At 45.3% G+C, this 14,806-nt stretch overlaps 1 protein-coding gene across 1 annotated transcript in view; it reads right to left on the reverse strand.

Moving 5' to 3' along the window:
• Window positions 1-2,042: 2,042 nt before the first annotated feature.
• LOC144480060 (suppressor of tumorigenicity 14 protein homolog) overlaps window positions 2,043-14,806 on the reverse strand; it is a 90,532-nt gene continuing 77,768 nt past the window's right edge. The window contains exons 16-19 of the mRNA XM_078199232.1: window positions 11,103-11,286; window positions 5,417-5,688; window positions 4,488-4,624; window positions 2,043-2,442 (exon numbers count right to left, since the gene is read on the reverse strand). Of these exons, the coding sequence (XP_078055358.1) occupies window positions 2,281-2,442; window positions 4,488-4,624; window positions 5,417-5,688; window positions 11,103-11,286 (755 nt within the window). The 3' untranslated portion in view covers window positions 2,043-2,280. The remainder of the gene's footprint in view (window positions 2,443-4,487; window positions 4,625-5,416; window positions 5,689-11,102; window positions 11,287-14,806) is intronic.

Raw genomic sequence — 14,806 nt, forward strand, 5'->3', positions numbered from 1 at the left:
CCTTCTCTGCGATTGAAAGTGCTGTCAAAGGAGCCACTTAAGGCTGGAATTTGGTGCAGGCCAGAGAAGGGTTTGGTCCCTAAAGGACCTTGATGAACTGTTGTACTTTACAGCAATGCACCATGTTTTAGTCTGTCCGATGATAATACTGGCTAAACAATTCAGGCTAAGAGCAATGGACAGGCTTGACCAGTCTACTGTTATGGGCTGCTGTACATACATTCATTAATTGGTCAATACATTGCATCATTATTGTAATTGCCCAATTGGTCAATGCAACTTGAACCACACAGCAGAATTCCATTATTCAGCCAGGGGCGAGCATCTCAGTGCTTCCAGTTACTGTGATTGAGACAGTGGATGGGTGAAGGTGCAAACTTGCCGTTTGATTCACGGCTTCAGTGATTTTAACGCTAAAAGTATCAAGGAAAATAATGTTGCACTAATGGAAATGATCAGACATGACAATGGGACAAATCCAAAACACCAGTAAAACACTCAAATATTCTGTTTATTTTCTATAGAAATTTTTGAATATAAAAATATTGCTGAGCAAGAACCTGTAGCAGTAAAAATATTTGCAATCCCTCTTCCATGTAAAATCAGAGAGCAGGATTTAAAACAATGAGCACATTGCATCAAGAAGGCATTTTCATTTCTCTGATTCACATCTTTCACATAGAACCAAAAACATAGCCCAGTGTCAGTCAAAAAGCTGACTGAGCCAGGGCTGCTAAAAACCAAGCATCTCCTTTACAACTCACCTCAATGGCCAAATGTGATTTACTCTCAAGTGGCCAGCTTTGGTTTACCTATTTAGGTTGAGGAAGACACTGACTACAAGTCCAGAGTCATTGCCAATGCTGCTTTGGGTGCCTGGATACAGACTACTATTCAAATTTGCATACTGGAAATACCTGTAAAACTTATGCATTGTATTTGTTCCGGATTTTTCCTTCTGTACTTTGACTGAAGACAAAGGTCAGAGAAGCAAATAGCAATTGGAGGCTTGACTGATCTCAGCTCTCTTTCTGGAAGTGGTGGTAGGGTGGGCGGGGAGTGAGGGAGAGAGGCGGGGGGGGGGGGGGGGGGGGGGCGCGGGGGGAGATAAAAGCAAAATACTGCCGGTGCATTAAGGAGAGGCTGCAGGTGGCAGAATGGGGTGTGCTTTGCATATTTCAGTCTTGGAACATGGACAAGCCTCACAGTGTAAAGAAGCTGAATGTTTGAGTGATTATTTAATTAGCGAGTGACAACATTCACCTATTCACTCAATTGTCACCTCAGCCAACCTCGCAAAACAGGTTTAGAAAACTCTTCATCACATCATACAAGTCAATTATTATTCAATAAAATTCTTCAAGGTTCACTAGGAGGTCCCAGTGCCCCTTGACAGGCATTGCATTTAATCCTGAGAAGATACCTCCAGCTCTCAACAGATTTCTGAATAAGTGTAACACAAACAATCTAAAGTAAATACACATTACAAACAAGTGGAAAAACATTATAATATCAGAGGATCTGTTATTATTTTACAAAGGGAATTGATAGATTACAAGGCACATTTGGTACTCCCCACCCCCAGCACAGCTTATTAGCCCCCAACACAGCACCATCCAGTCACCCCCAGCCTACATCACCAACCCCCCCCCCCCCCCCCCCCCCACCGCCACCGCCAGCACAGTCTGATCACTGCTCTCCCCGCTCTGCTGCCCCCCTCATCCTCCCCCACATCAAGTATAATCCTTCCATAACCCAAAGCTACCAGCATAGTCCATCCATCCATCGCACTAACAAGCTGTGGGAGAGGGGAATGGAGAATGCTCTGGAATATCCTAGTAAGAAGTCTCACAACACCAGGTTAAAGTCTAACAGTCTCACCTGATGAAGGAGCAGCGCTCCGAAAGCTCGTGATTCCAAATAAACTTGTTGGACTTTAATCTGGTGTTGAGAGACTTCTTACTGTGCCCACCCATCCAACGCCGGCATCTGCACCTCATGGAATATCCCAGGTCAATGTACTGATTGCTGACACAGCCTTTACTACTACTGAGAGTCTTTATTGGTCCAGTTGTGTGATAAGTAGCCAAACGTCCCACAGAACATCACTCATGGAATGCCCTCATGAAATTTTATACATTATCTACAAGTTGGGACATCATATATTACAGGTCAAAGTGAAAGTGTGCTCCTGACTTCAGTTCACTGTGATGGTCAATGCAGCTGATAGACCCAGGGCAGAGTAAGAATCTGAGAAGAACCAGTCACATTCAGCACACACTAAACTCCAGAGCGAGTCGTGATCCACTGCCGGTACTTTGCAGCCTTGGTGTAGACCCCTGGTTTATTCCTTCTCGCACATCCGTCTCCCCAGCTGACAATTCCGGCCAGGAACACACGTCCATTTTTCTCCACACTGGACATGGGGCCCCCTGAGTCACCCTGAAAACACAAAGTGAACTATGAGCTGCATGGACCAATAAATGGCAGCTGAGTCTGGTTTGGTTATTGAGCTCAAATCAAACAAATACACTGATATAGCTTGAATTAAACAGCATTTGTCGTTAAACTCTTCATTTTCAGAGGTTCCCCCCCTCCCCCCCCCCCCATCCAGAGACCACCCCTCCCCCCAAACCCTCTTTCTCCTTCACAGACCCCCAAACCATCTCCCTGCAGCAATTATCACGGGGGATTTTCATCTACATGTCAATTGGTCAAACCAGGTCGGCACGGTGGCACAGTGGTTAGCACTGCTGCCTCACAGCAATGGGGGATCTGGTTCGATTCTGGCTTGGGTCACTGTCTGTGCAGAGTCTGCACGTTCTCCCCGTGTCTGCGTGGGTTTCCTCCGGGTGCTCCAGTTTCCTTCCACAGTCCGAAAGACATGCTGGTTGGGTGCATTGGCCATGCTAAATTCTCCCTCAATGTACCCGAACAGGCGCCGGAGTGTGGCGACTAGGGGATTTTCATAGTAACTTCATTGCAGTGTTAATGTAAGCGTACTTGTGACACTAATAAATAAACTTTCTTTACTTTTCTTTCTTTTTAACACAGACTCTCCCCATCTACAGAAACCCCAAGCCCCTTCCCCACTTACTGATCCCCTCCCATCCAAAGACCCCAAAAATCCCTCCCGTATTCACAGACCCCCCAATGCTTCTTGGCCACTCAGACCCCTCCCCCATTTGCTGATATTCAGCCCCCTCCCATTCAGAGACCCCAATGTTTCTTGGCCACTGTCAGACACCCTCCGCAGCTGGCTGATCCCCAGCTCCGCTGTTAACACTCTCAGCTCAGCTCAGCTCTGGAAGCAATCACAATGAAGCAGCAAAAAAGAAATTACAATTCCAATAAATTCCAAGACGCCACCGTCTCCAAGCTGCACATCATTCCAATTTGGAACAAAAGTGCCAACCTTTCACTGTCGCCGAGTCAAAATCCTGCTGCTTTTTCCCTAACAGCATTTGCAGCAGTTCAAGGCAGTGGCTCACCACATCCTTCTCACTGGGTGACAAAGGCTGGCAAGCTCACATGCTAAGAATATTCAGTCCACCATCTGACAACTCCCTACAAACAGCTAGGCCTTCACGGCTGCCCACAAGAGTGCACTGCTACCAGTTTCATTAAACTGGTCCGTGACACTGTGGGAGACCCACTGCTACTAGATGCAGCAATTTCAGGCAGGACACCAAGATTGATCTGCATGTCCTTAGGTCGGCCATCACTGCAAGTAGGAGGCCAGTCAGGCTGAGGACACCAACCTGTGTGCCATCCATGCCAAGTAGAACATCACCAACAGAGCCAGAATATCCACAGGGAGGGACAGCCTGAGTTCAGCACCCACTGGCAGCAGCAAAAACATGCATGGATGTGTGCAGTGACTTCACATGTCCAGCACCCTCACATGATGGAAACAGATCAGCACAAGAATCTCCAGCTGGATCCTAAACATAAGATTCCGGATCCAAGGTCTTGGACCTGAAACATTCATTCTGTTTCTCCACAGCATTTTGGTTGTTTTCAGAAGCCACTAGATTTTGCTTTTGCGATTCCATTTGATGGGTTTTATTGAATGAAAAAGGAGCATTGCGTATACAACTGTTTGACAGGGTGGTCAGAACAAAATTAGTTAGTTATATATTTGAACAATCAGGTAGAAGATGTGGATGGTCTGTGGGAGACTTAGGTACTGAAGACTGATTACTCAGCTCACTCCACATTCTATTCACATTGAAAGGTTGCAACGTGTCACTCACCCTGTCGCTAAACCACTGCAAGAAGAAATGAAATAATGCTACTTTATTGTATTGGCCTCAATGAGGGAATTTTTATGGGTGCATTAGTCTCTCTGGACAGAACAAGCCTTACCACAGAAAGTTAGTGTGGGTACAGGTTCCGTCTGAAAGAGGAAAGAACTGGCTACACTGAACCTCCTACCACCTTGTGTGTATGGAAAAGATTGTCTGATTGTTATGGGGTCACCTTACCTGACAAGCGTCAATGCCACCGCTCAGGAATCCAGCACACAACATGCGGGAGCTCACAACATTGCTCAGCAGCGAATTGCAGATTTGTCTCTTTATGATTCGTAACTCCGCCTTCTGCAACACTTTGGCCTCAGGACCTACAGGAAGAAAGGAAGGGTGTCATTCTCACCATGTAATTTATCAATAACCACAAGCTACTTGAGACAGGGCGGCACGGTGGCACAGTGGTTAGCACTGCTGCTTCACAGCTCCAGGGACCTGGGTTCGATTCCCGGCTCGGGTCACTGTCTGTGTGGAGTTAGCACATTCTCCTCGTGTCTGCGTGGGTTTCCTCCGGGTGCTCCGGTTTCCTCCCACAGTCCAAAGATGTGCGGGTTAGGTTGATTGGCCATGCTAAAATTGCCCTTAGTGTCCTGAGATGCGTAGGTTAGAGGGACTAGTAGGTAAATATGTAGGGATATGGGGGTAGAGCCTGGGTGGGATTGTGGTCAGTGCAGACTCGATGAGCCGAATGGCCTCTTTCTGTGCTGTAGGGTTTCTATGATTCCAGCATCAGCAAAAGTATAGGCTGAACACAGTGACATCAGCTTGTTCCAGGAATTCAACCAGCTCCCTTTATAAATGTTTACAGCGACTGGGGTAAACCTATTGCAAAAATCTGTAAACCTGTGGGATGGGCAAAACCTCTGCCATCCATAGTGTGGGCAGCATAAATCGTCATTCAGTCTTCTCCACTCTTCCAAGTTCTTATTGACATTCCAACTCCTGAGAGTTCAGAACTCCAGCTCAATGCGTGCATGATGTACAGGAGGGACTGCTGCTATCAATGTTTCTACTATACAGTTTGTTTATGCCAGCTTGGATCAAACAGCACAAATGAAAGAAAATTGCATCAGAATCAAATGTTGTAAGCTAGGTGTTTCACTCACCATCTTCCTTCAGTCTCCCCCAGCCTGTGACCCAGACGCTTTTTCCCACAGGAAAGTTGTGCGTTGCATCTGGGAGGCATATTGGCTGAATGACACTGCTGAAAGTTACAGGATTAGCCAACTCCAATAGGGCAATGTCATTATTGAATGTCTGTGGATTGTAAGACTCATGAACAATAATCTGCTTGATGCTCTTCTTCAGCACTCCATCACCCAACTTCAACTGAACATGAAGCCCAAGGTATGCAGTCCAGATGCTTGGATCAGAATATCTACAAGAAAAAGGATGCATAGCAACAGATGAGAAAGGGTTAGAGTGAGCAATGGAGCAGGGCAGGGTGATGACACGGAGATGCAGTTTGAAACAGCGACAGATGGAGATACTTGAAAGAGAGAGCAAAGAACAGATACCCGTCAGCAATGGTAGCAGCTAGCATAATTACATGAATAGGAAATAGAATCTTTGGTCTCGTATCTAAAGGCGCAGGAAAGGCACTCCAGCTCACGTTTAACACAATTATTCCTACGAGACTCATCTCCAAACTCCGCGGCCTGAGGCTCGGCTCCTCCCTCTGCAACTGGATCCTAGACTTCCTAACCCACACACCGCAATCAGTGAGGATAGGCAATACTTCCTCCACAATCAACCTCAACACTAGTGCCCCACAAGGCTGTGTCCTCAGCCCCTTACTATTATACTCCTTATACACCTGTGACTGTGTGGTCAGATTCCCCTCCAACTCGATTTTCAAGTTTGCTGATGACACCACCATAGTGGGTCAAGTTTCAAACAATGATAAGACAGAGTACAGCAAAGAGATAGAGAATCTGGTGAACTGATTCGACAACAATAATCTCTCCCTCAATGTCAACAAAATGAAGGAGATAGTCATCGACTTCAGGAAGCACAGTGGAGGACATGCCCCTGTCTACATCAACGGGGACGAAGTGGAAATGGTTGAGAGCTTCAGGTTTCTATGTGTTCAGGTCACCAACAATCTGTCCTGGTCCCTCCAAGCCGACGCTATAGTCAGGAAAGCCCACCAACGTCTCTAAATTTCTCAAAAGGCTGAGGAAATTTGGCATGTCAGCTACGACTCTCATCAACTTTTACAGATGCACCATAGAAAGCATTCTTTCTGGTTGCATCACAGCTTGGTATGGCTCCTGCTCTGTTCAAGTCCGCAAAATACTACAATGGGTCATGAATGAAGCCTAGTCCATCACTCAAGCCAGCCTCTCATCCATTGACTTCCCACTGCCTGGGAAAAGCAGCCGGCATAATCAAGGACCCCACACATCCCGGATATACTCTCTTTCACCTTCTTCCGTCGGGAAAAAGATACAAAGGTCTGAGGACAAGCACTAACAAACTCAAGAATAGCTTCTTCCCTGCTGCCATTAGACTTTTGAATGGACTACCTCATATTAAATTGATCTTTCTCTATACCCTAGCTATGATTGTAAAACTACATTCTGCACTCTCTTCTTTCCTTATGGTATACTTTGTACAGCGCACAAGAGACAATACTTTTCACATATACTAATACATGTGACAGTAATAAATCAAATCAAAGCACATGGCAGTAAGCAGTGAGGTGTGCTTTTAGTTGTAGATTATTGTTCTGAAATGTACACCATAACAGACGTTTGACACTGAGTGTGTATAGTGTGTGTTGGCTATTTGGAAAAGCTATTCAACCACTCACTCTTCCCCAATATTGTTGCAATCATTTCTACTTCTATCATATAAACAGTACAAAAGGTAGTAAGAGGAGGAATAGGGATCAAAAAGGCGAATTTACACATGGAGGCAAAGGACATGGCTGAACCATTGAACAATACTTTGCAAAGGAAGAAAATGCTACGCAGGTCATGGTAAAAGAGATGGGTGATTCAGACTCTAGAAGGGTTTAACACTGATCAGGAGTTGGGTGGGCTATCTATATTTAAAGTGAATAAGAACCCAGAACCAGAAAGGATGCACTCAAGGATGCAGAGGAAAGTGAGAGTGGAAATTGCAGTGGGACTGGCCATAATTTTCTGGTCCTGGTTATTGGACTCAGGGGTGGTGCCAGATTGGAGATTTACAAATGTTACAAAAAGGATGTAAACACTCAAAATAGGCTGTAAAGATAAGCCCAGCAACTACAGGCCAGTCAGTTTAAGTTTAGAGGTAGGAAAGTTTTTAGAAACAATATTTTGGGACAAAATTGACAATCACTTATGCAATGGCAGCATAATTAAGGAAAGCTAGCACGGATTTATTAAGGGAAAACTGTGTTGAACTAACTTGCTTGAGTTTTGTGATGAGGTGACAGAAGGGGCAATGCTGTTGATATGGTGACAAGGACTTCCACAAAGTATTTGATAAAGTGCCACACAGCAAACTTCTGAGCAGAATTATAGCTCCCGGAATGAAAGGGACAGTAGCAACATGAACACGAAACTGGCTGAGTAACAGGAAACAGAATAGTTGGGAACAGTTGTTTTTCTGACTGCAGGAAGATTTGTGGTGGAATTCCCCAGGGATCAGTGTTTGGACCCTTGTTCTTCCTGATAAATTAATGACTTAGACCTTTGTAGACAGGCACACTTTGAAAATTGCAGATGATACGGAGCTTGGAAAGCATTTTGAACTGTGAGGAGAATAGTGTAGAACTTCAAGGGGACATGCACAAACAAGATTGGTGGAATGGGCGGACAAGTGACAGATGACATTTAATGCAAAGAAGTGATTCATTTTGGTAGGAAAAATACAGACAATACAAAATAAGAGTACAATTTTAAAGGGGATGCAGGGGCAGAGGGACCTGGGTGTACATGTGCTGAATCATGTACACCATCAAGTCTGCACTGACCACAATCCCACCCAGGCCCGATCCCCATAAACCTACTTATTTGCCCTACTAACCTCCTGACATTAAGGGGCAATTTAGCATGGCCAATCAACCTGACCCGCACATCTTTGGAGTGTGGGAGGAAACTGGAGCACCCGGTGGTGGAAGGTGGTTCAAGAGGGAGCTGTATCAGTTTCTGAAAAGGAAACATTTGCATAGCCATGGGGGAAAGGCTGGGGAGTAGCTCCGGATGACTTGCTCCTTCAGAAGGCCAGCACAGACACAAGTGTTCTAACCATTCTATAATTTCTCCAATTACCTTTTGAAGGCAACTAGAGTCTATTTTCATCAACCTATCAGGCAGTGCATTCCAAAACCAAACCACTCATTGGCAAAATACCAGAGCGTTTTATACAATCACTTTAAATTAACAACATCTAGGAATTGACCCTTAACTCACCAGAAACACCTCTTTATTTATTCATGAAGTTAAACACCTTTAACAAATTTCAGCCTTTTCTGCTCTATAAGCTTCTCCAGCCTTTCCACACATCATAGAATCCCTACAATGCAGAAAGAGGCCATTCAGCCCATCGAGTCTGTAACAATAACAATCCTATGCAGGCCCCAGCTCTGTAATTACCCTACTAATTCCTCTAAACTGCACATCCTGGGACACAAAAGGGCAATTTAGCATGGCCAGTGCACATATCTGTAATCCCTTATCCCAAGAACTATTACAGTAAATTCCTGTATAAAGCCTTCACATCCTTAAAATATGGTCGTCAGAACTGAACAATAATCCAGCTGGGGCAAAATTACTGTTTGTTTAAGTCTGACATAACTTTCTGGTTTTTGTAACTACTTGGTTAACCTGTCCTGACACATTTAGGGATTTATGCACAGATATACCTCGGCATATAAACAGTAAAAAGACAATTCCAGAAGGAGTGGGGGAGAGTTGAGAGATAAGCACAGAGGCGGAGGACATGGCTGTGGTACTAAATTAGAACTTTGTCATTGCCAAGGGAGAAGATAGTCATAATAAAGAAAATATCCGAGAGAGTAAATCGGCTCAAAGTTAATAAAGGGGATTTATTAGAAAGGGAAAATGCTGGAAAAATTCAGCAGGCCTGGCAGCATTTGTGGAGAGAAAGTAACAGAGTTAATGTTTCAAGTCCGTATGACTCCTCTTCAGATGCTACCAGATCTACTGAGTTTTTCAAGCATTTTATATTTTCATTTCAGATTTCCAGCCATCCACAGTATTTTCTTAATAGATACAAATTTGACTGAGGGAAAGACAACAGAAAATAGTTATGAATGGTTGCATTTCAGACTGGAGGAAAATATACTGGCGGGGGTGGGGGGTGGTTTCAGGTAAAAGGACCACTGCTTGGGAGTGTTACAGAGTTACAGAGTCATACAGCGCAGAAAAGGCCCTTTGGCCCATCCAGTCTGCACTGACAATAGCTACCACTAAAAATCGCGCTAATCCCATTTTCCTGCACTTGTCCCATATCCTTGAATGTTATCATATTTCAAGTACTCATCCAAATATCTTTTTTAAGGTTTTTGGCCTCCAGATTCCCACCATACTCCTGAATGAAAAGATGTTTTTTTCAAATCCCCTCTGAATCTCCTGCCCCTTACTCTAAAACTATGCCCCCTCGTGAGTGACCCCTTCAACCAAGGGGAAAAGCTGCTCCCTACTTAGGGAGATGAAAATAGGAACTTGGCATGACCCTCCAATGGCATGTCAATATTAATTTCAACTCACAATTAAGCAAAGAACAATTTCAATATTTGCAGTTGATACAAAATTTAGAAGCATTATGAACTGTGAGGAAGATAGTGATAGACATCAGGAGGAGAAAGGCTGGCGGTGGAATGGGTGGACATGTGGCAGATAAAATTTAATTTAGAGGAATTCAAAGTGATACATTTTGGGAGGAAAAGCAAGGAGGCAATTATCTGAAGGGAGTGTAAGAACAGAGGCACATGTTCACAAATGCTTAACGTGGCAGCACAAGGTGGGAAAGTGGTTAAAAGGCACACAGGATATTTGGCTTTATAAATAGAGGCATAGAGTACAAAATCATAAGAACATAAGAACATAAGAAATAGGAGCAGGAGGAGGCCATCTAGCCCCTCGAGCCTGCCCCGCCATTCAATAAGATCATGGCTGATCTGACGTGGATCAGTACCACTTACCCGCCTGATCCCCATAACCCTTAATTCCCTTACCGATCAGGAATCCATCCATCCGCGCTTTAAACATATTCAGCGAGGTAGCCTCCACCACCTCAGTGGGCAGAGAATTCCAGAGATCAAGGAGGCTTTGATCAACTAATACTGGTTCTTCCTCAACTAGAGTATGGTATCCAATTCTGGGCACTTTAGGAAGGAAGTGGAAGTTTTGGAGTGGGTGCAGAAATGATTTACAGGAATTGTACCAGGGATGAGGAACTTCAGTTTTGTCATGAAGTTGGGTGATGGGAGAGTGGAGGGGGTGTTGATGGAAAGAGGACAGAGATCAGTGATTGGGAATGGAGGGTTGGTAGCAGGGTGAGGTGGTGGGGATAAGAGCAGAGATTGACTCTCCCCCTCTTTCAATCTATCTCCCATGCTCAGTGCTCCCCCTTTTCTTCCCCCAGTCTCTCTTTGTGCCTCCACCATTTCCCCTCCCTCCCCCTAACACCCTCCCCTCCATCACTTGTCCTCCCAAGCTCCATCATTGCCACTCCCTCTGCACCCAGAAAGGAGAAAGGCTGAATTCAAAACACTGAACTCAGTACTGAAGTAGAATCCCTTGAATTTACAAACAAAGTCAGTTGAGCACTCACCTGGTTCCCGCTGTATTCTGGAAACAGTGTGCGGCTGATACTAGCCAGCTGTTGGAAATCACGGAGGCCCCACACGTGTTACCAAACCCCCTCACATGAAGGCTGACCTGCCAGGGCCATTCACCAATCTCCGCATCCACACCTCCCACAATACGAGAATGTTTATATGGCCGAGTCCCACAATCTGTAAATATATCAGGAATCCACGTTAGAGCTCACAGTATATCCACACCTTCCCCACCTCACCAGAGGACCAGATCCCAGGAATTCTGGAGATTACTTGAGAAGGTAGGGTGCAGGTGCTGTGTGCAGGAATCAAATTCTCCCGACTGTTGTGAAAATGATTCAAAATCAGGTCCAAGGTAGAAAGGTTAGGGTTAGCCTAAACCCAACACTAGACCCATCTCTGTATCTGCATAGTCATATCAAACCACCCTCTTCCTCGCACGCTGTACCCCATACAACCCCCCACTTACACACTAATAATAAGGTAATTATAGTAGGTGATTTCAATTTTCCCAACATTAATTGGGATAGACATAGTGTTAAGGACTTGGATGGAGTGGATTTCTTGAAATGTCTAGAGCAGAACCTTTTAGGCCAATATGTAGAGGGAGCTGTGCTGGACCTGATTCTGGGGAATGAAGCCGGACAGGTGGTTGGGGTGGTAGTGGGGGAGCATTTTAGTGATAGCGATCACAACACGGTACAATTTTACCTTGTTATGGATGAAGAAATAGACAAGTTGCAAAGAAAAGTTTTGGATTGGGGGAAGAGTGGATTTTAGTAAAATAAGGCAGGATCTGGCCAAAGTAGATTGGGAACAGCTACTAATGGGAAAATCTACAAAGAGCAGTGGTTGGGGGGCATTCAAAAATGAAATGGGGAGGGTACAAGCCTGTATGTTCCCTCTATGGTGATAGGAAGGAGTGACAAGCCCAAAGAACCATGGATGACCAGAGATATTCAGGATATGATGAGATGGAAAAGAAAGGCTTTGAGCAGGTACAAAGGGAAAAAAATCGGCGGAGGTATTAGTGGAGTACAGAAAGTGCAGGGCGGAACTTAAGGAAAGGAAAGAGGAGACATGAGAAAGCTCTGGCTGGCAAAAGTAGGGAAAATACCAAGATATCCGATAAGTATATCAATGGGAAGAGGATAACTAGAAAAAGAGTAGGCCCATTAGGGAACCAAGGGGACAATCTGTAGGTGGAGCCAGAGGACACTGGTAGAGTGTTGAACGAATACTTCACATCCGTCTTCACCCAAGAAAATGAGGATAAAGGTATGGAATTCAGGGAGAGAGAGACTGAGGATCTTGAGCAAATTAATGAAAGGAAGGACAAAGGTATTGGAGGCATTGGCAGCCTTAAAAGTGGACAAATCTCCAGGTCCAGATGAATTGTGTCCCAGGCTGATGTGGGAGGCATGGGAGGAAATTGCAGGAGCACTGACCCAATTTTTCATTTTTCTCTGGCCACGAGAAGCTGCCAGATGACTGGAGACCAGCTAATGTGGTTCCGCTATTTAAGAAGGTTTGTGGAGAGATAAGCCATGGAACTACAGATCAGTGAATCTCACGTCAGTGGTAGGGAAACTATTGGAGAAAATTCTGAAGAAGAGCATTCATCTCCACTTGGAGAGGCAAGGCTTAATCAGGGACAACCAGCATGGTGTCAACTGAAAGAAGTCCTGCTTCACAAATTTGAATTTTTTGAGGAGGTAACCAGGTGTGCAGTTGAGGGTAGTGTAGTTGATGCAGGTTATCTGGATTTCAGCAAAGCCTTTGACATGGTCCCACATGGGAGATTTATAAAGAAGGCAAATGCACATAGGATGCAGAGTAATTTGATAAAGTGGATTCAAAATTAGCTCAGTTGTAGGAGACAGAGGGTGATGGCAGAAAGCTGTTTTAGTGACTGGAAGCCAGTGTCCAGTGGCATGCCATAGGGATCTGTGTTGGGCCCCCTCTTCGTCATTTATGTAAATGACAGGGATGACTATGTGGGGGTAGGATTAGTAAGGTCGCGGCTGACACTAAGATTGGCCGGGTGGTTAACAGTGAGGCGGAGTGTCTTGGGCTACAAGATATAGACAGGATGGTCAAATAACAGATGGAATTTAACCCTGAAAGTGTGAGGTGATACACTTTGGAAGGAGTAATTTGACAAGGAAGTATTCAGTGAATGGCATGACACTAGGAAGTTCAGTGGAACAAAGGGTGTGTTTGTCCATAGATCTCTGAAGCCTTTAATCAATTGAGGCATAGATTACAAAAGCAGGAAGTCATGGTGGAGTTGTGTAGAATTTTGGTGAGGCCACAGCTAGAGCACTGTGTGCAGTTCTGGTCGCCACATTATCGGAAGGATGCGATTGCACTGGAGGGTGTGCAGAGGAGATTCACCAGGATGCTGCCTGGGATGGAGCATTTAAGTTATGAAGAGAGGCTGGATAGGCTTGGGTTATTTTCGTTGGAGCAGAGAAGACTGAGGGGCGACCTGATCGAGGTGTACAAGATTGTGAGGGGTATGGACAGAGTGGATAAGGAGCAGCTGTTCCCCTTAGTTGAAGAGACAGTCATGAGGAGACACATGTTCAAGGTGAGGGGTGGGAGGTTTGGTCGGATGTGAGGAAAATCTTTTTTACCCTGAGGGTGGTGATGGTCTGGAATGCGCTGTCTGGGAGGGTGATAGAGACGAGTTGCCTCACATCCTTTAAGAAGTACCCGGATGAGCATTTGGCACATCATAACATTCAGGGCTATGGGCCAAGTGCTGGCAAGTGGGATTAGGTGGGAGATCAGGTGTTTCACATGTGTCGGTGAAGACTCGATGGGCTGAAGGTCCACTTCTGTACTGTATGAGTCTATGATTCACAGAAACACATGCGTTGTACCTCATCTAACTCCCCACACACACACACACACACACACAGCACCGCATCCACCCCCCCACCCACACTGTACTACACACACACACACACACACTGTACCACGCATGCACACACGCACACACTCAGCGAGACAGTGTGCTTAACTCAGGGAATTTGGTAAGTGAGGGAAGTTGCAGAGTGGATTCTTTTTAGAATCCACACAGGTTTGCATTTATCCTTTAACTCAACTACAACATTATTGTAGTTTCTTTCAATTTTAATCGATGCTGAAAAGAGAATATAGGGAGTTGGGTAGACAGCTGAGAAAGAGGAATGCAAAGGTAGTAATCTCGGGATTGCTGCCTGTGCCGCGGGAGAGTGAGAACAGGAATCGGTGGAGAATTAATGCGTGGCTGAGGGACTGGAGCAAGGGACAAGGATTTGGGTACTTGGATCATTGGGACCTCTTTAGGGGCAGGTGTGACCTGTTTAAAAAAGACGGGTGGCACTTGAATCCCAGGGGGACCAATATCCTGGCGGGAAGGTTGGCTAAGGCTACTGGTGAGACTTTAAACTAGAAAGGTTGGGGGGAGGGAATCGAAATGAGGGGACTGAGAGCGAGGAGGTTAGCTCGCAAATAGATAAGGAATGTAGACAGGGTAAGAGGGAGGTTAGACGAGTGAGGGAGAAGGGAAGTGCTCAGGCTGAAGGTCTGAGATGTGTCTATTTTAATGCCAGGAGTGTAGTGAATAAAGTGGATGAGCTTGGAGCGTGGATTGCTGCTTCGAATTGTGATGTGGTGGCCATTACGGAGACTTGGATGTCTCAGGGAC

This window comes from Mustelus asterias, chromosome 27 (genome assembly GCF_964213995.1).
Source record: "Mustelus asterias chromosome 27, sMusAst1.hap1.1, whole genome shotgun sequence".
NCBI lineage: Eukaryota > Metazoa > Chordata > Chondrichthyes > Carcharhiniformes > Triakidae > Mustelus > Mustelus asterias.